The sequence below is a fragment of the Aphelocoma coerulescens genome, chromosome 13, assembly GCF_041296385.1.
Source record: "Aphelocoma coerulescens isolate FSJ_1873_10779 chromosome 13, UR_Acoe_1.0, whole genome shotgun sequence".
Classification (NCBI taxonomy): domain Eukaryota; kingdom Metazoa; phylum Chordata; class Aves; order Passeriformes; family Corvidae; genus Aphelocoma; species Aphelocoma coerulescens.
The window spans coordinates 2,773,483-2,798,791 of record NC_091027.1 but is presented as its reverse complement, the minus strand read 5'-3'; the positions used below and the strand labels follow the sequence as shown (position 1 = coordinate 2,798,791).

The window sequence follows — 25,309 nt, the reverse complement described above, 5'->3', positions numbered from 1 at the left end:
TCTCTGACTGAGCCCAGCAGCCTTTGCATGTTTTGGAGCACATCAAGCACTTTCAAAGCCAGCTCTGCCTATAAAGCCATAAAAATCCTGCTTGTGGTTTCTGAATTACTGACAAAACCACACAGCCTCCTTCTCTCTGTGCACTCACTCCTGGCAACAAAACACAGACACGATTCCACTGTGGATGCGTGACCACAGTTCAGACCAAGGGACTCCTCACAGCTTCCCCACCTGAGGCACTCAAGACAAGAGGACTTTTCTCCTTTACCAGGACAAAAAACCCCAAAAAGACTCAACCACCAGCTAGGAATTATTTCCAGTGCCAAATACTAGGTTTGGAGAACCAAATACGATGATTTTTTTTCTCTTCCTCTTCTTAATTTGCCTCTTGTTTTCTGCGTTTGCTTCACATTTAAGCCGCAAAATACCAACATCTGACATTTCAAAACATTTCTCAGGAGCCACAGTTTATAAACTCCCCCAGCACAGCACAGATACAAACTTTCTCTGCTCCCTCAATGCAGAGTTCATCACACGCCATTAATTCCACACAATGTGAAACTCTGTGAAATACAAACAGCATTGAGGCAAGGAATGCTCTCTTGGCAGGCCAGGAAGGCAGCGGAGTCCCCCCTTTAGCTCTGCCTCTCCGAATTTCAGATTAAGAGAAGGCTTTGCTACAGGAGTACCCAGCTTAAGCTGCTGCACAAATGAAGCCTTAAACTGCCACCAACCAGAGGAAAAGGTTTAATTTGTAGATCACAACATTTGCCCATCCTTTGCTGAGAAATGAGACAAATGCAACTTTGGTTTGGATTCCTCAAAGCTGTTTTCCCTTTCCTCATTTCTTCAGTAGTTCAGGTAATTGCATAAAGGGCCTAAGATTTATTTATCTCATGAGATATCTGAGCAAGAGTTTTGCTACAAAACCTAAAAAATACGAAGTGTGAGTGCAACTGGTTCAACTGCTCATTAATAACCAATGCAGAGATGTTTTCACCAATAAAATCAGCCTGAAATTTAAAATGCTATTAGCAGCTGCTTCAATCGTTTTGTCCCCTCAGCCCTCCCTTTATTTCTGTGTCTGAAATAAAGCCATAGAGAAAGTCAATGATCATTTGCAAAAATCTGCTGCTTTTACTGTCTTTCATTTTAAGGAACATCAGGAACAAGCAACCCACTCAAATGTTTGAGTCTTCTCCTCATTTGAGACACTTAATGGGCTCCTGGTCCCTTTCCTTTCTCCTTTCTATTTCAAAATTCACATATTTTGTGTCTATACCTCCAGTTAAATGTGCTGAGCTCTCTTCCCTCTAGAGGAAGCACCACAAAACCTGTCAGCATCTTGGGTATAACCCCATAAACACATTCTGCTGAAAAACCCTGAAAAAATGCTGCAGGGATCCTAAATCACTCAACCCCCAAACCTGCTCCAATTTTGTGCTGCACGAAGTGTGCCCAGGTTGAGCACCTGGTTCTCGCTGATTCCAGGTGTATTTTGTATTTTTATCTTCAGCAGCTGTTTGTTAAATATTATATAAATGGAGAAAAGTGTCAGAGGCCAGAGTTCCTGGTCTTTTAAAGGGGTATAATAAGGTTTTCTCTATATTGAAACCTCTGTTATTAACATTGGTGACCAATGTTGTTTATGTTGGAAAGTAAATATGACCAATATCAGAGGGTTTCAGGCTTTCACTGAAACTGGGAAGGTGATCTGAGGCTGGACTGTCTTTTGTTTCACTTAGAATTTAACTTATACAGCAACAGAAGTATCAAAGTTCCACAGGATTACTTCTAAAAGTGAGCTGGATATCCTTGAATCTACCAGAGAAAACATTTAGACTTTCCTGAATTTTAGTTTAAAATTATAGAAAAATACCTGAAGCACAATCTGCTTTAGCCATTACAGCAGCAGAGCCTTATTGCTGCATTTTCTGACACTCACTTTGCAATTATATCGAGATTGACAACGCTGTGCACAAGGCCATTAAAAACATGAACTCTGATATTTTACCACCTTTCCCCCCACTACTCCTTGAGGGCAGCCAGGGCTGGTTGCAACTCCAGAGTGAGATTTTATCATCACTTTGTGTTTCACAACTTGTTTCACATGTCAGGCATGGATCACATGTTTCTGCCACAGGTAAGAGGGCATTCCACAAGAGGTTCTGTAGGGTCACCTCTGTTCCCTGGTGAAACTGGGCTCATCTAAACATCTCCTTAACCAAACCAAGGGAAGAAAAGGGAGAATTCTAAAGAACATCTCTGGTTAATGCACATTTGGTTAAATTATTTCTATTAAATTTAGAGAGCCAAGCAGGGATTTTGCAGAGAGCTATAGATACACTTTGTTAAATGAACATAGAAATCTTACCAACCTGCATGTATTATACACCAAAGTATTTCTTTCTATTTAATAGAGTTTAACTTAAGCCTTAGATCACATTTTCAGCATAAAAGCAGATAATGTCATAAAAAGTTGTGTGTGTCTTCAACTGGGAGCGATGGGGCAAGGGGCAATGGCTTCAAACTGACAGAGAGAAGTTTTAGATGAGATTTTGGGAAGAAATTCTTCCCTGTGAGGGTGGGCAGGCCCTGGCACAGGGTGCCCAGAGAAGCTGTGGCTGCCCCTGGATCCCTGGAAGTGCCCAAGGCCAGGCTGGACAGGGCTTGGAGCAGCCTGGGATAGTGGAAGGTGTCCCTGCCCACGGCAGGCAGATGAAACTAAATTATCTTAAAAGTCCCTTCCAACCCAAACCATTCTGTGGTTCTAAGGCAGGCAAAAAGGTGCTCTTTTTCATGCATTCCTTGGTTTCAGTTCTAAAATACAAAAGGATCAGTCACCAGTTCCATGAGTGTTAACATGAGACATTTGCATGTGTGCAGAAACATTGCCCAGTTCAGGCACTTAATCTCATTCCAGGCAAATTATTCCAAGCACATGATGTGCTGACTGTGGAACAACAGCCCATACATGGCAGAGGGCACCAGCCCAGGACACCTGATCCCGGAGAAATTTTGTCAATACAGAATAAACTGAACAAAATATTAACAAAACTATACTGGCAGTGAATGGATTCCATGTCAGAGCCTTGCATCTTACAGTCCCAGCCACCTCTGACACTGTCAAATGAGGTCCCTGTCCTAAAAATTGTTTTCCAAACCAAGCCATGAAAAGGGAATTTGAGAGGTTCCCTTTTTTTGTGGATTTCAAACGCTACCAAACTTCAAAGAATGAAAAATATTCCAATAATATTTTATTAATCTTAAAACAGTCTTACAAAAATTAAGCAGCTCTATTTATACATCTGAAGAATGTATATTTGACACACTTTCAGCAATGTCAAAGTCAGCATGAAACCAGCAAAGGAGCCTAAATTTGGCTGCACAGTAAAACCAAGGATTAGCACCTCTGGAATTACTGATTCTGCAAAATTAAGCAGCAGAGTTGCCAAAACTTGTATTTTTCCTCCTAATTTACTTTTCAAGAAACACAATGTAAAAAGAGATTTAAAAAAACACGTTGTTAAGAAATACAGCTCTACCTTATGTCCAAAATGTCCAAACAAATGCTGAAACACAGGAGTACTCTTGTAGATGCAAATATTATGCTTTATTTCAAGTAAAGCCAGATGCCTGAAGACAAGTATTTACCATTCCTTCTGTCAAGAACAGGAACAAAATGAAGTTTCTGTTATTCCATAGCACTCAAAGTGCAAGTCTGACTAGAAGCTTTAATTTTCAATTCCAGGTCACTGTCACAAAAAAACTGACAGACAAAAAGCAAACAGGTTTCTTTCCTTCAAAAACCCTGTGGAGAATCTCTCTACAAAACCCTTTGGTAAATAACACTGTTTTACCTGTGATTATGTTGAATTAATTGAGTTCACATGGTAGAAAGGTAGAACCTGAGTGAATGCACAAAGCAGATTCTCAGCATAATAACTGCGAACAGGGAGCATTGACAACTTTCTACATCAAATAACCAGGGCTGGAGGAGAGGCTGAGAACACTGAAAGGGAAAGCAACTGTTTCCAAGGCTTGTGCAATGAGTTGCAAGTTTTTAGGGCTTTAATCTGCCTAAAACAAAGCAGCCTCACTGGAGAGATGGGGCAGTTACAGCCAGGAAAGAATCATCCTTGGGAAGAAGCCCCCCACACTGATGGCCCTCATTCCCTACAGGCTGCCCAGGGAGGCCGTGGATTCTCCCTCTCTGGAGAATTCCAAACTCACCTGCTCCAGGTGACCCTGCCTTGGAAGAGGGGTTGGACTGGATGGTCTCCAGAGTTCCCTTCCAACAACCCCAGCCATTCTGGGATTCCCTGATTCCCAGGCAGGGACAGGAAGGAACATCCAGCTTCCAACTCTGCCACTGCAGCCCAGCACAGCTTCAAATCCACCTCTGTCAGGAGCTCAAGCTAATGACTGGATTGGGCAACTGAGCCCAAAAGCTCTGGACATGCTTCCAGCAATTACTGAATCCTACAGTCACTGAGGTTGGAAAAACCCTCCAAGGTCATCGAGTCCAACCCGTGACTGATCCCAGTTTTGTCACCCAGCCCAGAGCACTGGGTCACATCCAGGCCTTCCTTGGACACCTCCAGGGATGGGCACTCCAAAGTTCAAGCCTAAGTCTGATGGGGAAGTGAAATGAAAAAGGTTAACTCTGAAAACCCCGAGTTCAGTTTGTGTGAGGGCTTTAAGACCCACCACCAGGTCACTGCTTTGCTGCTGATGCTCTGTCAGACCACCGGGGCCTCTGGACTGAAGGAACCTCTCCAGACAGGATTTTCCTACATTTCAACAATCACTTAACTACTCCTGAAAGGTGACAAACCCAATTCAGCCTCCATCATCTCAAAACATACAGAAGCTTCAAAGGTAACTTTGAAGTTTTCTTTGCTATCAAACAGCAGAACACAGAGAAATCTCCCAAACCAATCTGCTACAAGTCCTGAACAAATCCTAGACACAGCTACAGCTTTGTCTACCAGGGATCAATATTTGTTCCCTAATTCCAATTATATTCCAGTGGGATACTGCAAATCAATTTAAGTGGGAGCCTTAAATATTGTATGTATTTGATTATAACTCTTCTCCAGGATCCCCCACAGGGTGTGAGGTAAGAAACCAAAAGCAGAGGAGCAAATCATGGAGCACAACCCTCAGCTGGAGACTGGATGTTAGTTGGAATTATACTGTATTTCAGAAAAGCAGGCACCCTACTGCTCATGGCACTGAGCTTATTTTAAATTCATGTATGACTGCTGGAGAATAGACACCAAGTTAGAAAAACATTGAATCTTTTGCCTCAATACATCTTCCAGTTTATGATATGGAATAATTGGCAGCATTTATCTTTTGAACACTTCAAGTGTTACTATATTCACTTGAAAAATAAGAAATGAAAGGCAGAGTTTGCAGCTGGGAGCAGGAAAAGCATTACAGGAGTCAGCTTCTCAGCCACAAAACTACTTCAAACGTGGCAACTTCATTAATGACAGACTTTCAACTTCATTAATGACAGATTTTCTGACAGGAGGGAAGGGAGGAATAGGATGTCATATGCTAAAAATTGCTAGATAACATTTATATTGTAAGTGACAAGAATAATTTATTGAACCCAGTATAGAATTTATTGAACAACTTCTGAAAAGGTGTAAAACCTTCCCAAATCTCCCTTTTGCTGTCATGGTTTGTATCCCTGTGTTCCTGGGCTCTTTATATGCAGCATTTCACCCCAAGAGCTCTGCTATCTGTCCACCCCATCACCAATTCCTGCACCAGGAATTCTGTCCAGGCTTTTTCCTGGATCACCTGCGTGTGACTTGCAAGAGCTGGATTTACACTGTGAGATCTAAACCTGGAGTTCCTTAAGTACAATAATAGGTTCAAAGCAACTTATTTTTGTCTGTGGAAGGAATGATCACAAGACAGCCTGGAATGTAACACGAGGTCTTGGTTCCTTTTTTAACCATCCTCTTAATTCACTCCCAAACAAGAAGGGAACAGGAACACAAGCAAGTCAACAGCAACCCATGAGGAAAGGTTGAGGAAAGTGGGATTGTTCAGCCTGGAAAAGAGAAGGATTTGGGGTGGCCTAATTGTGGCCTCCAGTGCCTGAAGGAGCCAACAAGAAACACGGAGAGGAGCTATTTACAAGGGATGGAGTGACAGGACAAGGGGGAATGGCTTCACACTGCCCGAGGGCAGGGTCAGATGGGATACTGGGAAGAAATCCTTCCCTGTGAGGGTGGGCAGGCCCTGGCACAGGGTGCCCAGAGCAGCTGTGGCTGCCCCTGGATCCCTGGCAGTGCCCAAGGCCAGGTTGGACATTGGGGCTTGGAGCAGCCTGGGACAGTGGAAGGTGTCCCTGCCCATGGCAGGGGGTGGCACTGGATGAGCTTCAAGGTCCCTTCCAAGCCAAACCCTTCCATGGCTCTACGATGAAGCACACTCACGTCTCTGTACTGTAACATTTCCCCATTCTTCATTTTTCCAGTAAAGAGCACAGGTAGGACACTCAATTTCCCAGTAATGTGATAAAACTGTACTACACACTTCCCCACACCCAATCCAAATGCCAAGAGAAAACGAAAACACTGCTTTAAAAGAATCACCACTTCCTCTGCCTGGATTCAAAAGGTGCTGCACAGGACCAGGCACCAGCAGCATTTATATCAGTACATATTTATATCAGTATCCCCACATTCCATGCACAACATTCATCCTTTTCCCATACCCAATCTGAGTGCTGAGCTGGGATTCCTGCTAATAGGATTTCTGAGTAAAGCTGAAATACCTGCACCTCATTTGACATGTGCCTCTCTGGAGGCAGCAGGTCACTGCTCCACTCACCTGACAGCCCAACCATCAACACTGGAGTGGAAAAAACCTGCCCTCACAGCTGACCAATCTGCATTCCAACCAACAAAGCATTAAGCCAAGGATGGATAAATCTACTCTAAAATGTATTTTCAAACTCGCCTCAGCAATAGTTGTTACCATTCCAGCTAATGCTGGATTAAAGTAAGAATTTGTGTATTGAGTATCCACCATGTGCATCGTGATTCTTTCTTGAAATAGCTTAAATAATTGATGCAAAATTCAGATTTTAGTCACTCATGGGTATAGGCAATGACTGCCCACAACCAAAGAAGTTATGACTTTCTTAGGACCAAATTTTTCCCCTTTACACTCACACCTCAGCATTCACTTCCTTATTTTTTCTCAAAACTCATCCCCTTTCTCACTGCACCCATTTCTTCTTTAACTCCAGTCTTAAGAAAAGCACTTTGGGCTTTTCTTTCTGCTTCTTTCATGCCATTTCAAGGCTCACAAACACGACAACAGAGATCATGAAAATGTGGCTAACAAAAGACTCAAACGATTCAACATCAAGGCAAAAAGTGAACAAAGTGAGCAAAAAGCAAAAAGACAGGTACTTTGAGCAGTTTGGGAAGGGAAGCAGGAGAGTTCAGTGTCTTCTTAAACAAGGAACAGACACCACTCATGAAATACAGCTCCAAATTAAAGGCTGCTTTGAAGATGATCCAGAATGGTCAGAGATTATCAAAGCAAGAATTCAGAAAAGAAAAAAAAAAACAACAAACCAAACCAAAACAAAACCCACTTGGTGGACAGTGATATTAAACAAAGCAGAAGATTAAACACACTTCTAAAAAAAAAAAGGGATGGAATTAATTTCACGAAGCCACAAATATAAAAAAGAAAGCAAGAAAACCTTAGAAAGGTTTTAATCAGATTAGCAAGGCTGCTGTCACGGCATTCAGAACGATTTTGCTGGCTGTACGACTTCTGAAGATCAAATCACTGAGTTAGACATGCAAATATTCAGCAGTACTTCAATGTTCTGCTGTGTTTTAAAGAGCTCTAACTGCCACATCATTTACAGCCATACATTCCTAGGAAATATCTTGTCTGAGAAGTATGAGAGGCATTTAATTTTCCACATGGGCTCTGGAGATGGGACAGCATGGCAAGGGGCCTGGGAGGAATGACTGGACAAGAAACCAGGTCTACTCCAGTGAATTTCACAGGAATCCTGACACTGATTCCCAAATTGGATTAAGATCAGAAAACCCTGGGATTTTTGTACTGCTCTGAGGTGGCAGGGGAAGGAATTTCCTGGTCTCAAAGGGTGGTTACATCAATACCCTCTGGTTCAGTGCTGAATGGCTCCGTTTTGGACAGAGCATAAATCAAAGTTTCCTCACCTCCAAACCCTGCAGGGGTGAAGTAAAACCAGAATTGTTTGATTATTAATTGATATGTACATTATCAAGACCAGCATTTCTATAACAGACAGGTATTATCAGCAGGTTTAAACTGCTCAGTAGTTCTTGTCTGGCCCCATCCTCTGACACCACTTGGAGATATTTATATGGATTGATGGGATTCCCTCTCAGTCTTCCCTTCCTCAGACTGACCAAGCTCAGCTCCTGGAGTCCTTCCTCATCAGAGATCATTCTTCCCTGTGTACTACCTAAGGGAATTCCCCTTTTTTTCCTTTTTTTTTTTTTTTTTTGCAAGTTTTAGACAGGATTTTTTTCTTCCCAATCCAGTTTTGCCTTTCTAAACCTCACCAAATCCAGCATCTCTTCCAAACAATTTTGTTGAAGCCACAAACCCCAATGTCCATTTAAATGACTGGAAGTTTATGAGGTAACAGCTAATGAGTGTAAAATCATACATTATTTATGGTTTGTATCCATTACTTCTATGGCAGATTAGAATCTGATCAGTGAATCTGATTTCAGTGTTTATTAATAGAAGATTTTAGCCCCTTCTTGCTGCCCAGGTGATTTCATTCTCTTACAGGATTGTTGGCTGTTTCCTCACAAAAGCTGTGATGAATCCCAAATATTGGAAAGGCAGGGATAATTCAACAAACACTTCAATTGAAAAATTAAAATATTGAGTATTGCCCCAAAATTTTGAATATTAGCTGCATTTGGAAAGAAATTTGCTTGAAATTTGAACAATTTACTTGTTAATATTTTAGAATATAGAATAGTAAAATTACTCCTGCTTTAACCCACCAGAAAACAGTGGATTGCAACAGGCATGGGAACTGCTGATTTCAAAAAAAATTCCCACTGAATTTCCCCCATCCCAGCTCCCTCAGCATGGGCTGTAGTTCTGTGCTATCAGACCCAGTTCTGCAACATTGTGACATAGTAAAAGAATTGGTTTTCCTCTTAATTAATAGACACTCAGGTCTGCAAATCCCATTAGCCTTTCCTGGCACAGGAGGCAAAATTCTGGAAGATCCTGAAGATGAAACATTCACACGGTAACTCATCAACAGTTTCCAAAGAAAATGAAAGCAAACCTGACCTGTCTGCAGCCTGAAAGGAAGGGGTTGTTCACTTCATTTGAAGCTGGATACATTAAAAACTTGCAAATGAGTAACCCTTAGGTTCTGGCCGAGGAGATCACTCCAGAAGTCTGAGGTACAACCACCACAGCAGCTGTGAAAAACCTCAGAACCTATTACTTTACATTTTAAAGTAGGTCAGATTTTGTCCTGTGCATATAAAAAGGACCCTAAGCTTCCCTAAAGGGAATTGGGACTGATTCTCAGCAGATTCTCATTAATTTTCGGGATCACACAGAAACCCAAATGTCCCATTCTACTTCATTAATAAGAACATGCTGCATAATCCATACGGCTCGAGAAGAAACAACCAGTTCAGATTCTTATCCAATATTCAAAAAAAGCTCTCAAAACTATTTGGATCCCTTTCATCAAAGAACATTTTATAAGGCTTACATATTTTCTTCAGTTCTGCCATGGTTTTTGAGGTGAATATTAAGGGATTGGTGATTGCTTTAAAACACAGCTCAGTCTCTGTTTGCTTGGAGAAATCTGAATGCAACTTCTCAGCATTCTGGCTCTTCAAAACTAAAATTTAGGGTTGCTGTTCAACCCTCTCAGTGTCTGACCTTACTCTGCTTCTAAACCCTTCATTTTTTTTCAGAAGTTTTGTTTTTCAGACTATGTCACAGTCACAGGATTCCTGCAGACACTGAGCTGTTCACACCCAGATTTTACGGGAGTGCTTTGCAGTGCTGGAAGCAGATGTCCTGGCCTGCTGCTTTCATCCATCCCACCTTGCATCATTTCCAGGCAATAACCTGATCTTCTCAACTGAAATATTGGATATTTCAGTAGCAAACCAGTCATAAAGCACTTAAAGACATTTCAGTGTCACTTAACAAGGAAATATTTAGTCAATCTACTACTATTACAGTAATGCTCAAATTGCCATCTGGAAGACCCAGATTCAAAAATCAGGCTCTGGATCCCAGGCTCAGCTCAGGGAGGCCGAGTACATTGTAAAGAAGATGCAATTAAGTCTCCAGGGAAAGGCTTCTGCAGGCTGACATTGGCTGTGCAGCACGCAGCACACTCACTGGGCTGGATAAAAATAACATATTGAAATGGCAGCTGCTCAGCAAAGGAAGAGGATTTGAGCAGGGATAAAAATATACCTTAAAAGAAGGGGAGAAAATGGTAAAATGCCCCCTCAAAGCATTAAAAGGTAATACTGAGTGTACTGAATCACTGTAAGATTCACCTTCTAACCTCATGCAGCAAATATTATTTATTTCATATAGCAAGATAACCTAAGAACATAATTATTACTGACCTAAACAAATCCAAGCCCAGCACAGCTTAATCACCTCAGACATGAAGAACACACTGTGAATGGATTTTGTTACATTTGGAAGAATTCCTACTCATGATTTTATCAGAGAATTCCCAGCCTGCTGCTCTGAACATATCATTTGAAGATGGAAATGATTTCCCAGAGACAGCAGGTTCCAAACTGTGACTGATGTCTATTATCATGCCCATACTCTAAGTTGCTTTGAAGGGGTATTTTACATAGTACCTCTTTCTCTGGCAGTCCATGACAATATGAAGGGGGTGCTGTTAGTGTTACACACTAAACTCATGCTGAGGCAGGATTAAACCTCTTGCAAGATAGCAGTGAGACCTATTAGATCATCTGAATTATTTCCATGCCATTCTGAGCTTGCTCTCCACAGTATGTTTTATTACTGTCTTGCCCAGGCTATTTTTAAAGTCTCAAACCCAGAAGCTTTTCCTTTCTGAGAGTATCCAACTTTAGTTCAAAGCACTGCGTGCACTGATTAACCCATTTAAAATGCAAACTGAAAAACTTCTTATGGATCTGCTGATTTAAATGCAGGTGTTTGAAACAGCAAACAAGATTTGAGCTGACAGCCATAATTTGTCCTATTTAAAAATTTCTATATCCGAGGTTTAAATAAAGATGGGGCAAGAAAAGAGAAAACATGAGACAGGATCTGTGTTAAGACATAATGATACAGGAAAATAAACACAAAGGGCTCGTGATCACGAGCCCCACTCCAGACCTGATGTGGAATGTTTTGTCCCAGCAGTTTACAGTTTTTTTCCAGCTGTATCACTTGGTTTAACTAAAGGTATTTCCTCTCCTTCCAGACCCCACCCTGCTCAGGGATGATCTCTGCAGCGTTACCACGGCACGGCGGATGCTGGGTTGAATAAAGATCCATTCCTTAAATACACGACAGGAACTCGGTCTCTGAGTGCTGTGCCAGAGCAGCACAGCCAAATTCAGGCACTGCACACTTCACTGTAAGCAAAGTTCATGTTCTTGATGAGGAGATCCTTGAAAAATGAGGCTTCACAACAAAGTATTTCACGTAGAGTCACTTAAGTGTCTCAGCTTTGAGGCTTTTTTCTGTACAGTTATGTAACTGTCAACTGTGAAACAGAATAATTCACAAGGAATCTAAGCAATAATTCCCAGACAGGACCTCACTGATATCCCTGTGTTTCAATCAGTGTGAGACAAGGCACACAGAACTTTAGAGAAGCCACAGATGACTCTGCAGAGGGGATTAACACTCAGGCTAAAGCAGGAATTAATGCGTGTCAGAACTTTGTATTCTTTGCTGACATACTTATTGCATCACTCTTAAAACATGCTAAGCACTCAAAAAGAAATAGTTCAACTGCAAAGAGCCTTTTCAAAGCATTTAAACTAAACATGAAGCTACTTTCAGAAGTATCCTTGCTTAGTAGCTGACCATAAATACATATGAAGCAGACTTTGTTAAATTCAGATTTAAAGGGAGATTTTATTTGTTCTATGGCCATGTCACCTTGGGCCAGATTTCAGAGCTGTAACCTGGCTTGGGACTGCCTGGAGGTTGGAAAGAAGGTTTTGGGGCAAATCCCAGGTGCTCAGTCAAGGAAAGGCACCTCATTCTTGGTTCTGTATACAATGCTGGGGGCACAGGATGCTGCCAGACAGAACACAAGCCAAATGTAAGCTGTTAATACTTGTCAATAATAAAAGCCTGGTCCCCAGTGCATAAGGAGGGAAGGTATTTTGGGGTTTTAACTCATTTGGCATCACTTTTATCCACATCAGGCTCTCCCTGTCATTTCAATAGGGAAGTATTTCATGGTGTTTCTCACCACACTGAATTTCTGCACAGCATTGGGGATGGGAAACTCAAGCTGCATTTCCAGACCACAGAGAAGGCAACAAACACAAGTTCTTGCCAGTTTATCAAAGGTTGGTCTTCTGAGCAAGAATCACTATTAAAACAAGTCAGATTTCATTACCACCACAAGCCTTGATATCAAAAGGAATTTACTTGCAGAAACCACAAGTGCAGGTTTGTTTTTTTTTTAGTGGTCTCATGACTGGTAACAAAAGTGGGTGGTTAGATAAGAAGTGTGTGTGAGAATTTGACTACTCCACTCATACAAGTAACCACTGAACTGAAATGGATTACTCATCCTACAGGACGTGAAACTACAGCTCTGAATTGTAGACCATAAGCAGTTACTATTCATTTTTTAAGTGCAGACAATACTTTGAATACTTTGTAAGCTGAGATATTTCCAAAGCAAGATCACCTTTGGCAAAAAAACAAAAGAAAAAAAAAAAAGAGATAAATCCCAAATGCAAGTTACTTCAACCTCTCTTTTCCTTTCCCAATTGTTCCAAAAAGGTAAAAAAAGATGAAAAACTCTGTGTTTTTCTCAAAAGGACATGGATAAACCTTATGACTTCATCAAGAAAACCCTATTAAGCAAAAAGTTACTTCTTGCTGAGCTGCACAAGATTCCTGAAGTTGATCAAAACCCCTGGCAAATAACACAACAGGTCAGCCTGTGGTTGTGTTCTGCATTGCTCTGGACAAGGACAGACCCTCAAGTGCTCCTGTGTTGTAACAGCTTCATTCAGGCAGCTGAAAAAAGGCATCAGGTGCACAAGGTAAATTCGCTTTTCCTAACCAAAACTGAAGTCTCTTACTCTAAGTAAGCCACTCTCCCCAGTTATTTACTGCAGGAAACAGTCTCTGTCTAAATTTACCTTTCAGTGAATCATTTTCAGCCCTCATTATGTCAATTAGGGAGTTCTCCAGTGAGTGCATGTCAAAAGTCCTCGTGCGATCCTGCAAGCAAACACAAACAGAGCCAGTGTTAAACAAGAGCACCTGAAACACAAAACCTTCACTTTTCTTCTACATAACCACAGCAGAATTAAGCAAAAACCATATACCATAGGGAGTCTGATAGAGGAATATTAAAATTTATAATATTCTTAAATATTAACCTCATCTGTAATAATCTTATCATAACCAACGAAGTCTAACACCAAATATTTCTCCTTCCTATTAACCAAAGCCATCATTTAACACATGCACAGGTCAGACTTCCTCAACCAAACAATAAATCCCACATCATCCAAATCTGATGTTAGAGAAGCAAAAGACAACATAAAATATCCTGGCACTGCTCTATTTTAATTGGAAAATTCAGAATTACTGAAATTTCTTGTAATCTCTGAAGTCTTTACAGTATCATAAAAGGTCATAAAAGGTCCCCAAGGGAGGCAAAAATCACTCTAATTCCCAATATTATTCACATATCCATGCTTTCTGTGTATTTATACATTTGGACTTGGATAGAATTTTACACAATTACATTAATCCACCCTGATGTTAATTTTTTTCTGTCCAAGAAGCTCTCTAACATTGGCTCTGAAGATTTTATTTCATTCCTGCTCTAAGGAATCCCCTCTGAATTGAACCCAAGCATTGGGAACTCTCTGTTCAAACAAGAAAGAGAAACGTGAGCAATTCAGGACATTTTTGCTCTCAACTCCTTCTCCAGGACTCTTGTTTTTCCAGTACCAAGTATGTTTTTTGTCCCTAACACTGGCTGTGAAGCTGAAATTTCTCCAAAGCACACAGATCCAGCTTGGAATATTTTTAAAGGCAGTGGTGAGTTATAAAGTGCTTTATTTCAGTGCTGAAGCAGCAGCAATTTCATGTTGCAAGGGCCGTTCTTGATTTCACTGATCCCTCATTCTCGACTTTAAATACCTCAGACTATTCCAAGAGCAGGAACTCACAAGCTCCTGATCCATTTCCAAGTTGTAAATTACATTCTGATCACTAAAAAATACCATTTTTCAATCAAATTTCCTGGTATTTCTCCTCTCTTCAGAACAGTTTATTACTGAGACAGAACAGGCCACGTATTCCAACCCGGATGTGCTGTGTCTCAAATAGCATTAGAAAGGCCAGAGTTTGGAACCAGCTCCTTTATTAAGTCTAGCAAATATCAAATTTGCTATAAAAAGCACAGCACTGCCCTGTGTCCCCCCAGGATTTATTTCTGTGGTCATTTCTATTACAAGATAATGGAGGCACCTTAGAGAAACTATCAGGAGCATTTAAATTCTAAAATTCTAAATGTGCTTTTCTCTCACATATTTCCTACAGTTTTCTGCTTTTCCTAGCAGAATTCTTTTATTGGTTTGGTTTATTGCTAGCTCTTGCCTATTTCAAACTCTAGTTACATTAAAGCCCCTTAGCAGGAGTGAGTACAAGCCCTCAAGTTTTGGAACCATTAGGATCCAACAGTTGAGTAACTCAGGAATGGATATTAAAAGGCCAATCTCTGCATTTCCAGCAGTCCTCCCAAAATGACAAAAATAGCCTAAAACACAGGTGGGAGCATTTTCTGAAAACCTGATGTCCCTCAGCAGCTTCTCCTTCCTGAATTCTTGTGTTAACCTCAAGCCCACCCCATGAACAGCTACAAAACTCTAATTTCACAAAGTGCAGATCCTCAGTAATTCCAAATCTCGGTGGACTTGTGGCACTTCACATTTCAGTTGTCTGAGAGACACCAAGGAAGTGACCCAGGTCAGGTAATTCCCACTTTATTGTGCTGAGCCCCTGAGCCTGAAGGAAGCCTCTTCTCTCTAAAATATCTGTGCTATGTTGGCTTGACCTGTAGTAACAAAGGGCTTGCTGCAATGCTAACTTTTTAATATTGAGAGAATTTAAACATTTGAAGGGAAAAAATAGAACTGAACTGGTTGGCTCTCAGGGAAGCAACATCCTCCAATGGAAGCTGTTGGTGCTGAGGAATTTATTTTCTTTTTCAAGAGAACCACAAGCTGTCCCTTTTTTAGGGTGAGGTCCATAAGCTGTGAATCCCACTGCAAACACTTTAAAACACGACCCTGCACACTTGTACAAAAGATTCACTGGTTATATTCCCACCTGCACCTGTCAGCAATCCCAGAAATAGGAGGAATGGCTAAAACTTGGTATGTCAGGAAGCCTGTGTTCATCTATCCAATGAAAAGATGTCAGTCCTAAATAAAGGCCAGCCAAAATGCCAAGCACAGCTGGCTCAGAGGTTTGCACAGTACTTATTATTAAAAAAACATCCATTCGTTTAGTTGATTTGCCCTGACACTGAAAGGTTGCACACTACTGGAGAAAGTCACCATTGGTAGTTTTGAGAATTTTTATACAAATTAAAGTCCTTTTTATAGTGAAACTGCCTTGAAAACAGTAGCTCAGATTTCGTCAGTCTTAACTTCCAAGACATTTTAGCAGAAACACATCCGAAATATATCCATTTATTATATACAAAAGAAGAAAAAAAGGCTGGTGAAGGTTGGTGGGAGTGGCCAAATCCCTGAAGGAATGCATAACTCTGCATTTCATTCTATAACGTCAAAAATAGCTCTAATAATCAAGATATTGATCATGAACTGGTAACTAAATGTGAGCTTTTCTCATATACATGTTACTCATGAATTATAAAGCACATAAACCACACTGAACTTAGGAAAAAAATGATGTTTTCTTCAAGACTTCATGTAGAGAGAATAACAACATGGTGATGGTTTTAATGAATCAATTCTCAAAGCTGCAGTGCTTTGGAGCTGGATTGCTACTGTACACTTATTTATTTATAAAGAAAATACATTGGGGTAATGACTACCCTGGACTAAAGCAGAGTATGTACAATTCAGTAACAAAATGTGGCAACCACAGCCTGATATTATTTACCTGGGCTCCAAAAGAACTTGGCTTTACACAAGTTTGTTTAGTGCATCTAAAATGTTGCTTTATCAGAGGGCTCAAAGGCTACACACTTTTATCCTTGGGAAACAGAACTGAAGCAGAAAGATATCAGGTAAACACAAGGCCACAATAAAAAATTTTAAAAAGAAAACCCAAACAAACCAAACACAAACCAAATTAAACAAACAAAAGCCACAAAACAACCAAAAAGAAAGAAATCAACCTGCAGTCTTAACACATGACTATGTTTAAAGTTTCAGCCAGAAAAACATTTCAAAAGACATTCATTAAACCTAATTTGGAATAAGCAGTGCTGTTTGCACAGCGTTCAAGGGGTGACAGCCTGCAGATCTGGTGAAGAATGAATTGTTGAGCCTGTAAATGTCCTACAATATCCAACAAACCAGTTCTGGACTCTGCACTGGCCATCTCTGCCTACAGAAAAATTAAATTCTAACCCCTATTCCAACTTTATTTTTCGAAGTCCAAAGACATTCCATCCCAAAGAGAAAATCACTTGGTGCATAACACATATGAGATACACACTGGGTCATCCTCCCACGCAAAAGAAATTCCCCGTGAATTTTTCCTGCACAGGAAGATCATACTTTGAATTTAAAAATCCCATACCTTAATGTTCTTGCACATCAGAAAAATGTGCATTTAACTTAACTATTAAAGTGAAAGTTCATTCTATTTGATCTGCACCCACAGCATTACCAGCACAGGAATAATTAAGAGGCCAGAACGTGAGAACACTTCCCAGGATGGGCCTTCCAGTGTTAAATCCCAAATCATACAAAAAAAATCAAGGGATGAACACTTGCTGGTAACTAAGACTGGGCTTAATCTCTTAAAATAAGCTTGATCTGAAGTCCAAGCCATCAGTAATAATGCAAAAGATGCCATTGCATTAACCAATTTATTGATCAGCACTTATGGATTAGGTGTAGTTGTAAAAGTGGGGCTTGTTTTATCCATTTAAATCTTTGTCAAACCAGAGTAACTGTGCAAATCAAAAACCTCACAGCTACATTTGTACCTTAATTATAGCATGACAAGCCTGAAACTTTCTGAAACCTAGCTCCCATTTCCCACAATTCCAAAGCCACGTGTCTCAGGCACAGCAGAGGCATTATGACCATATTTATCATCCTAAATACAAGTTCCACATTTCTCTTGTAATTGCAACACAAATTTGGACTGGATTATGCTTCTGGGTAAGCTTCTCCTCCTTCCCAGCACCCTGCAAGTGCTGTATTCCAGCTCCCAGTCCAGTATCCAGTGAATTAAAGGCTTTGAATAAACAGGTTTTTCCTGAAAGGATGTTGCTGTATTCTGCCTGGATCATCTTTTATAGCTTCACCAGGGAACAATAAGAAAGAGCTGGAAAAGTGAAGTGGCACAAAACACAAAGTTTAGTCCAACTTGAACTTTTTAAGTGTTAGACATGACAAACCTTTACTGGAAATGTTTATGACATGTGTGATTCTATTTTAGCTGCATATTAAGTTTATCATGTATCTTCCAGAAATTATTTTCCACAATACCTTGTGTTCTCACTGTTTGCTGGGCTTCTAAGTATGCAACTTGCAAAGCAAAATGCTTAATAAGAGTACTCCTTTTAATCTTAGGAAAAAGACAAACATAATTCAAATAGCTTCTAACAAAAGCTCTCTTTAAACAGAAACCCCGAGGTCAAAAACACACAGGAGGGCCAAAGCCCAAGTATTAACGTCAGTAGTAAGTTTATAAAACAAGAACAGTGTTAACTTCCACAGCACTTAACTTGTGCATGTCATACCACATTAGAGTGCTGCTAATCCCACAGATCAGCAGCTGTGGGGAACAGCACACAAAACACTAATTACTACACAGCTGATGGAGTTACAGAAAAATGGGGGAACAGGTTTCAAAACCCAGCTTCAAGTATTTGTTCTGTTTTCAGATGATACCTTGACATTTCTGGGAATAATTGCCGTTGCTAGAATAAAAATTAAATTCTGCAAAACAAATAACCTCTTTTTATGCAGCCAGCCATTGTGAGTTATGAAAAGGTTCCTCAAACCCAAATATTAAAACTAAGAGGCATGGTAAAGAAATTGATTTGCAAGATCCCTTCAAGAGGAAAGTTTGGCAAATGCATTCAAGGGACTATTTTTTTAATTCCAGCTCCCTGTGAATTTGTTTAATGCACTTATTAAATGAGGCCATTTCTATGGGCAAACAAATGCTGACGTAGAGCTCGGAATTCAAACACGTTTTGTAATCATGAATGTGTTTTCTCAAACATTCCATATCTGCCCGGGGGAAGAGCAAGTCTCCCTGGCACAGGCCCTGGCTGGATTTGGAAGGGGTTATATACCTGGAAACCAGCCACTGGGGAAGAAAGGAAAAAATATTTTGAACAAGTGGATACAATGAACTGCTCTCATGTACAAAATTCTTTGAAATGGGCAGTTATTTTCGAGCCTGATTCCAGGAAGAAACACAAATTCTTTTTAAGCATTTTTACAGAAAGCTGAGCACTATTGCTTCACTTGCTTCTGCCTTCAGAGAGCCATTTAAAAACCATCGTCATGCACTGAAGATGAGATCTGGAAAGCTGGAAATGCCTATCAAAGCAAGATTTATGCATTGCATAACAGGCAGGATGTTCCTCTGATGAGGAAGTGCAAGTACACAGCCAAAGGAAAGCCAAAACAATCTTGAAGGCAGCGCTGCCGTGAAACGCAGTTACTGAGCACTGAGTTTGTCAGTGCTGCTGGGAGAGAAGTACAAGGAATTACTCTTAAAAATCACTAACTTGGTAAGGTGCCACAGTCAAAGCATTTTCATATATTAATTCTCAGGGAAGGCTGTGAGAGCCAAAAGACTCCGTTTTTTGCTTTTTCATTTTAATTCAGGAACCATTTTTTCATTTGGAGACCATTTCCTTTTCAAACGAACACACAAAGAACAATGGCTTTTCTCTTTTCAAAAGATCTTTGAAGGGGGGAGCCTGCCCAGTGGCTAAAGCACAACATCAAAACTTAATTTCATTAACAGATCTGGTTAAGTCTTCTCTGACCTTGCTGCCAGTTCCATCCCTGCAAGAGGTTCCTACAGACATTCTCGTTTGGGAATTGTAGGAGACAGGATTCCAAATGGAAAACACTTAGAGCAGAGAGCACAGGGTTTGCATGCAGCTCTCAGTGCCAAAGCAAGGCATCATCAAATTGCAAGGTTATCAAACTGATCACCACAGTATTTTCCTTTCATCTGCACCATTGGGAACACCCATTTCATCCCATGGGCAGGGATGTTTGAAGGGAGCAGGAGTTCACATCAGTGGCTTATAGGGAAATTATGCAACACCATCCTCTCCAAAGAGGAAAAGAGCTCTTACTCCTGGTTATCCTAAGATTTCCATCCAAACACAGACAGAACCCTGTGTGTCACCAAGCTCTGGAATAGAGACAACCTTTGAGAAAAAGAAAAAAAAAGAAAGTAATCCCCAAATATTTGCAACTGCTGGTTTACATTTTGCCTTCTGAAGAAACTCATTTTCACTAGATTGCAGCACCACTTGTTAATGATTTAAGCAGCAAAACATAAATATTAAATGAAAGGGATTGTTGTATCAAATTACTCCATTATGTTGCTGCAGCGAAGACAGCTTTCAATTATTTCCTAAACAGGAATCTAAGAAGATTCCAGTAACAAAATAGCCTTGTCCAGTACATGATTGCATCAGCAAGGATACTTCGGGGGCAAAGAGAGAGAGAGAGATGCATGAACACAAATATGTAATAAGCAAAATTCTGCTTTGAGTCAGGCATAGAACCACGATAGCCAAGAAGAAGATAAAAAGACATCAAAGGTCAAATTTTACATCATTTGTTTTCAGTGATGCAAAAATTCACTGTGCTTTCAACACTCAGCTAAAGTGACCAAAGCAGCTAAAGACTTGACACAAAAGAAAAAAAGTTGTAATAAGCAGTTGTCCAAGATGGCTTCAAAATTAATCAGCATCTTTCTAGGGCTGCAGTGCTGAAGTCCTGTTCTGCTGCCCTGCCCTTTTCCTCACAGAAGTGATAGTAACACACTGGAAAGCACTTCACTCCACACTTTCCTTCTCTTGGCATGAAGGAGTGTCAGACTTGGTCTTGACATGTACAGCTTCATCAGAGTGTTTATGTAAACAGACACCGACATGCCACACCAAAATGATTTCTTTACCATCATCAAACTACGTGTGTCTGCTATTCTGTGTCTGGAACACCATCCAGAAGTCAAGGTTGACTTTGCCAGTTTCCTGAAATTTCCTTGATGCCAATCCAAGTGCATTGCTATGCCTGTGTATATATTTGGGGCTTACACACAGCAGCAAGGACACACTTGATCTCATTCTGTCACTCTCAACATCAGCTACGTGTCAGGGTACAGAGTGAATCAAACCGTGAGCCAAAGCTCGCTGCAGTGAGGCTGAAAAAAGACCAGCTCCAGCTGGGTCCCTTTTTCTAATGGTTTCACTGGATAAATTGGGTATGCTGGAAACAGCTTCATTATATTCATTACAAATCCTGACATTAAAATCAATTATTACTCTGCATTCTAAATTTAGAAGGGCTCTACCTGATAGTGAACCAGTCAGTAGCACTGCAGTAGAAAAAAAAGGGCTCTAAAGGAAAGTTATTGCCAGCAGCTGCTGTGCTGTCAGCAGGCCCTGCACACCACCAAAAACCTGCAGTTTGCAAAGAACCCAACTATCCACAAATCCACGAAGTCACTGTTAAATGTATTTGTTTCTTTACATCATGAGACACATTGCACAGTTTGTATCTTGGAAATTGTATTAAAGTAGGTCACCCCAGTTCTTGCAGTGTGGCAAGAAATACTGCAATCACGTTGAGAATTTTACTTTTGCCCTCATTTGAAGGGCTTGAAAAACAACCCTGGAAATGTAAAAGAACTCTTGGGTCTTTCAATTCACCCTAAAGGAGTTTACAAAAGGCGCACACACACATAAAAGCTGGGTTTAACTGGTGGTCAGATGAAAAGAAGGGGACCTCTGGTTTAATTTCTGCTGTAAATTAGGGTCAACATTATACAGTTCTTTTCAAATTCATAACAAGTCAGCCCAGAAGGAGAAGCTGAGCTGCCAGACAACCTGCCTCCTGCCAGGAGAAGGCCACAGGAAAATATAGGAGACCACCAACTGATCTCATCCACATCTATTTTTAGTGCTGATTTAATGGCCTGTAACCAAAATTTGCTGCCATTCCTGAGGAGAGCAAACTGCACTGATTACCGTTATTTGTAAAGAGCAAAGTTCCCCCCAAAATGCTACAAAAATTATGTTGCACTGCAAGCCCATGTGATACTGTAAAACCAAATACAATCACTCCCTACTTTTTCTCAGATGTGGTACAATGCTGAACACTTTAAAAGGCCTCAGATCTTTCATACTCCACCAGGCACTTTTTTCTCCTTTTTCCTCTTTGTAGAAATACTTGTAAGTGCATTTCTTCATTGGCTATTTCTGTCTGCGTGTAAGTATTAAGCTGAAGCAAAGTGGCAAATACAGATGGCTGGTGGGCAATAGATACTTAAGACCATCACTGTTAAAAAAAAAAAATATCACAATCACAGCTTGGATGATCATTCCTACTATGACATTTCAAGTTAGCCATATGTTTTTTTTTCAGTAGCAAGCACAGAAATCCCACAACCAGGGCATTTTAATGCTCTTTGGGGAGAGGTTGTTTTTTTGGTTTTTTTTCTTATGGATACAACAGTGTGTGCTCACCTGAAAAGGAAAAATGTTGTCAGCTCTGTTCAAGCTGTCGTCCATCCAGGATTTGGGAGCGAAGGCTGAGCTGGGTCGTGCATACTTCTGCAGCTGGATATGATTACTTGCAAAATTCTTCTTTAAGGGCGAGATGGAGTTCAAGGGGGTTATCCCTCCGTTCAGTCCCCGGCGGTGGTCTCGGCCCTGGGACCCTCCCCACCCTCCGTATCCGCCGCCGCCGGGGCTCCAGGAGGACGGGGTGGGCGATGGGCTTTGGTAGCTGCTCCACGGAGAAGGTGGCTTGTTAAGATTATTGGCCAAATGAGGCAACTGATTAAAAGCAGCATTTCTATGTGTGAATGGAGGTGGGTGAGGACTTGCAGGAGACCTCCTCTGTTGCTGATGCTGATTGTGATGATGCTGGAAATGGGGGTGATGAGGGTGGTGCTGAGAGAGGGGTCCGATCTGGGGGGAAAAGCTACCACCAAAGCCAGGGCTGACGTGATGTGGAAAATTCTGAAACAGCAGAGCACCATTATTAGCTGAGGCAGTAGGGACCCCTCCCTGGTGGAAAAAACTTGCATCTTCATTGATTATTGTAGAAGAAGAAGGAGCAATAGCTGCAGACCAGTTACTAAAACCAGTCAGAGAAGATGCAGTGGATGTCAAGGGCTGTGTCGAAGTACCGAGCCCCGAAGCCTCTTGGTAATCAAATCCTGTTAAAACCGGCGATTCTATTCTTATTTTCTCCTTCCCATTGCCATTCTCTGAAGAATTATCGCCCTGGTTTTCTTCAGTTTTAGCTTTCTCAGGTTCAGAGAGCATGCCTGCTTCCTGACTTTGACCAGGGGAAAGCTGCTGTTTTTCTAGGGACTCTTGCTTTTCCTGTTGCTGAGTTTTAGATTTTTCTGACCCCAGAATCTCATCCTGAATATTATGGGCAGCTGGAGCAGGAAAGAGCCAAGCTGACCCAGCACTACTGCCATTGGCAGCTGTGTTATTATTTATAAAAGCAGCAGGGCTGGGGGTTGCATTTTGATGATGGTGTGGAGGCTGCAGATGTGGATGAAATCTGACTGGAAAAGCTGACTTATTTCCAGTGTTGTTTTGCACTAACACTCCAAACCCGTAATCCCCCATTTATTATATTTAGGGTTTGAATCCTCCCTGTAAGAACAAGTTGATGTTTAGTGTTTAGCTTGTCCTCTTGTGAGGCAAGATTAGCAAGTATCCTGGTTTTTGCTAGATATTCCAGTTTCTCCCTCCACGCTATTGATTTCAGATTTGGGTAAAGATGTTTGCTTTTTCTTTGCAAAAGACAGATCTCTTCAACTATTTTAATGTGTCAATTTGTGTCCGTTTCCTTCCTTTGGCCAGGAGGAAGGGAAAAAATAAATCTTTGGTTCACAAAATAAGAGGTTTCCTTTTTCTAAAGGAAATGCACAGCAATGAGAGAATAAGCTTCTGGGAAATAAGGATAAAGAGATTCTAACTATCCTGTTTTTTTCCTCCTCAGCAGCCTTGACTCGCCCATAAATGAGTTAAGAGGGAAGAAAAAAAAAATACAATGACGTCTGGTCCCTCAACCCCTTGGCAGCAAAAAATAGATTTAAATCTGGAATAATTTAATACATCTCTATAATCTAATATATATTTGTGTCCTGTTCAAAAAGAGTCTTTGCTGTGGACAAGGGAAAAATTTACCTCAGGATCTCAGCATTCAGAAGGGTGAAATGGGGGAGTGAGTTGCAGAAGAGGCTTTATCCCGTGCTGCTGGGTTTAACCTATTATATTTAGCAATAATATACACCGTGTGTGTGTGCGTGTGCGGTTGTTTAAAGGGGTTAGATCTTATCTCAGGAAATCAGTATTCTCTGTGTGTTGGGTGGGGAGTGAGTTGTGCAGGAGAAGGGTGGATTCTTGATGCTGCTCCTTCTGGGCTGGGTTTCTGAGCTCGCCAGACTCGCTTCTTATTTATGATCCAATATTTGCGTGTCCTTCATATGAGTCCTGGCTGTCCGAGGAGGAAGGTTTTCATCTCAGAAATCAGCGTTCACCGTTCGGGAAAGGGAAGGGAGGGGACAGCGAGTTGTGCAGGAGGAAGGGGAAGGAGGTTTTCTCTCGCTCTCTGCTGCCGGGAGGGTGTTTTGTGGTGCGGGGCTCGCCTCCTTCCCCGGGAATCGCGGCTCCCGCAGCCCAGCGAGCCCCCGGAACGCGCTCCCTCCTCAGGCACTCGGCATCCAGCGGGGCCGGGCTGTGGGTGCCCCGCGCGTCCCCCGCCCTCGCTCGAGCCGGGCAAGGCAGGAGGGGTTTTACCTCAGCAGCGCAGCAGCCTCCGGCAGGGAGGGGAAGGCGCGGCCGGCCGGGCTCCTCTCTCCCCCATGGAAGGTGTTTAAGCCGCTCTCCCGGGTCGCCCGGCGGGGTCGGGGCAGGCTCTGTCTCGGGGCGCAGCGCTCGGGGGTCCGGCGGCGGCGGCGGCGGCTCGGAGCGCTCCCTGCCCTGCGGCGGCTCGGCTGGGCTGCGGCCGGGCCGTGCCCCTCATGTACCGGCCGCACCGGGGGGGGGGGTGCTCCGCGGGCTCGATGCTGCGGGGGAGCTGGAAGGACGAGGCGATCGACAGCTTTCGGTAGCCGGCGACGTGTCCCCGGCGCGCAGCCCTCGCTGCCGCCGCCTTGTTTCGCGTCTTTTTCCGTGTGTTTTTCCTGCCGCCTTCCCCGCCCCCCACCCCCCCGGCGGCCGCCGCAGCCGGTGCCTCGCTGGTCCCCGCGCGGCCGCTGCCCAGCCCGTGCCGCCCGGACCGAGCGGCCGCACCAAATGACAACCAGCTGGCGGGGGCCGCGCGGCGCTTCCGGGGCGGCGGCGGCCGCGCCCCCGGCCCGCCCCCGGCACCGGCTTCGGCTCCGCCCGGCGCCGCGCCGCCATCTTTGGTGCGGGCAGGGACTCCCCGGCTGGGGCGGCCACCCCGGGGCTGGGCGCGCACCGCCCGCGGCGCCGCCGCCATCTTAGGTGTGGGCGGGAGGTCAGGCGGATGCCGGCGGCGCCGCCATCTTGGAGTGAGGAGCGCGGCGGCCGCCATGTTTGTGC

The 25,309-nt window shown here is 42.4% G+C and overlaps 1 protein-coding gene across 1 annotated transcript in view; it reads right to left on the bottom strand.

Annotated features, from left to right (window-relative positions):
- Positions 1–25,025, bottom strand: part of CPEB4 (cytoplasmic polyadenylation element binding protein 4) — a 38,439-nt gene extending 13,414 nt beyond the window's left edge. The window contains exons 1-2 of the mRNA XM_069028666.1: positions 22,244–25,025; positions 13,431–13,512 (exon numbers count right to left, since the gene is read on the bottom strand). Of these exons, the coding sequence (XP_068884767.1) occupies positions 13,431–13,512; positions 22,244–23,365 (1,204 nt within the window). The 5' untranslated portion in view covers positions 23,366–25,025. The remainder of the gene's footprint in view (positions 1–13,430; positions 13,513–22,243) is intronic.
- Between the last annotated feature and the right edge of the window lie 284 nt (positions 25,026–25,309).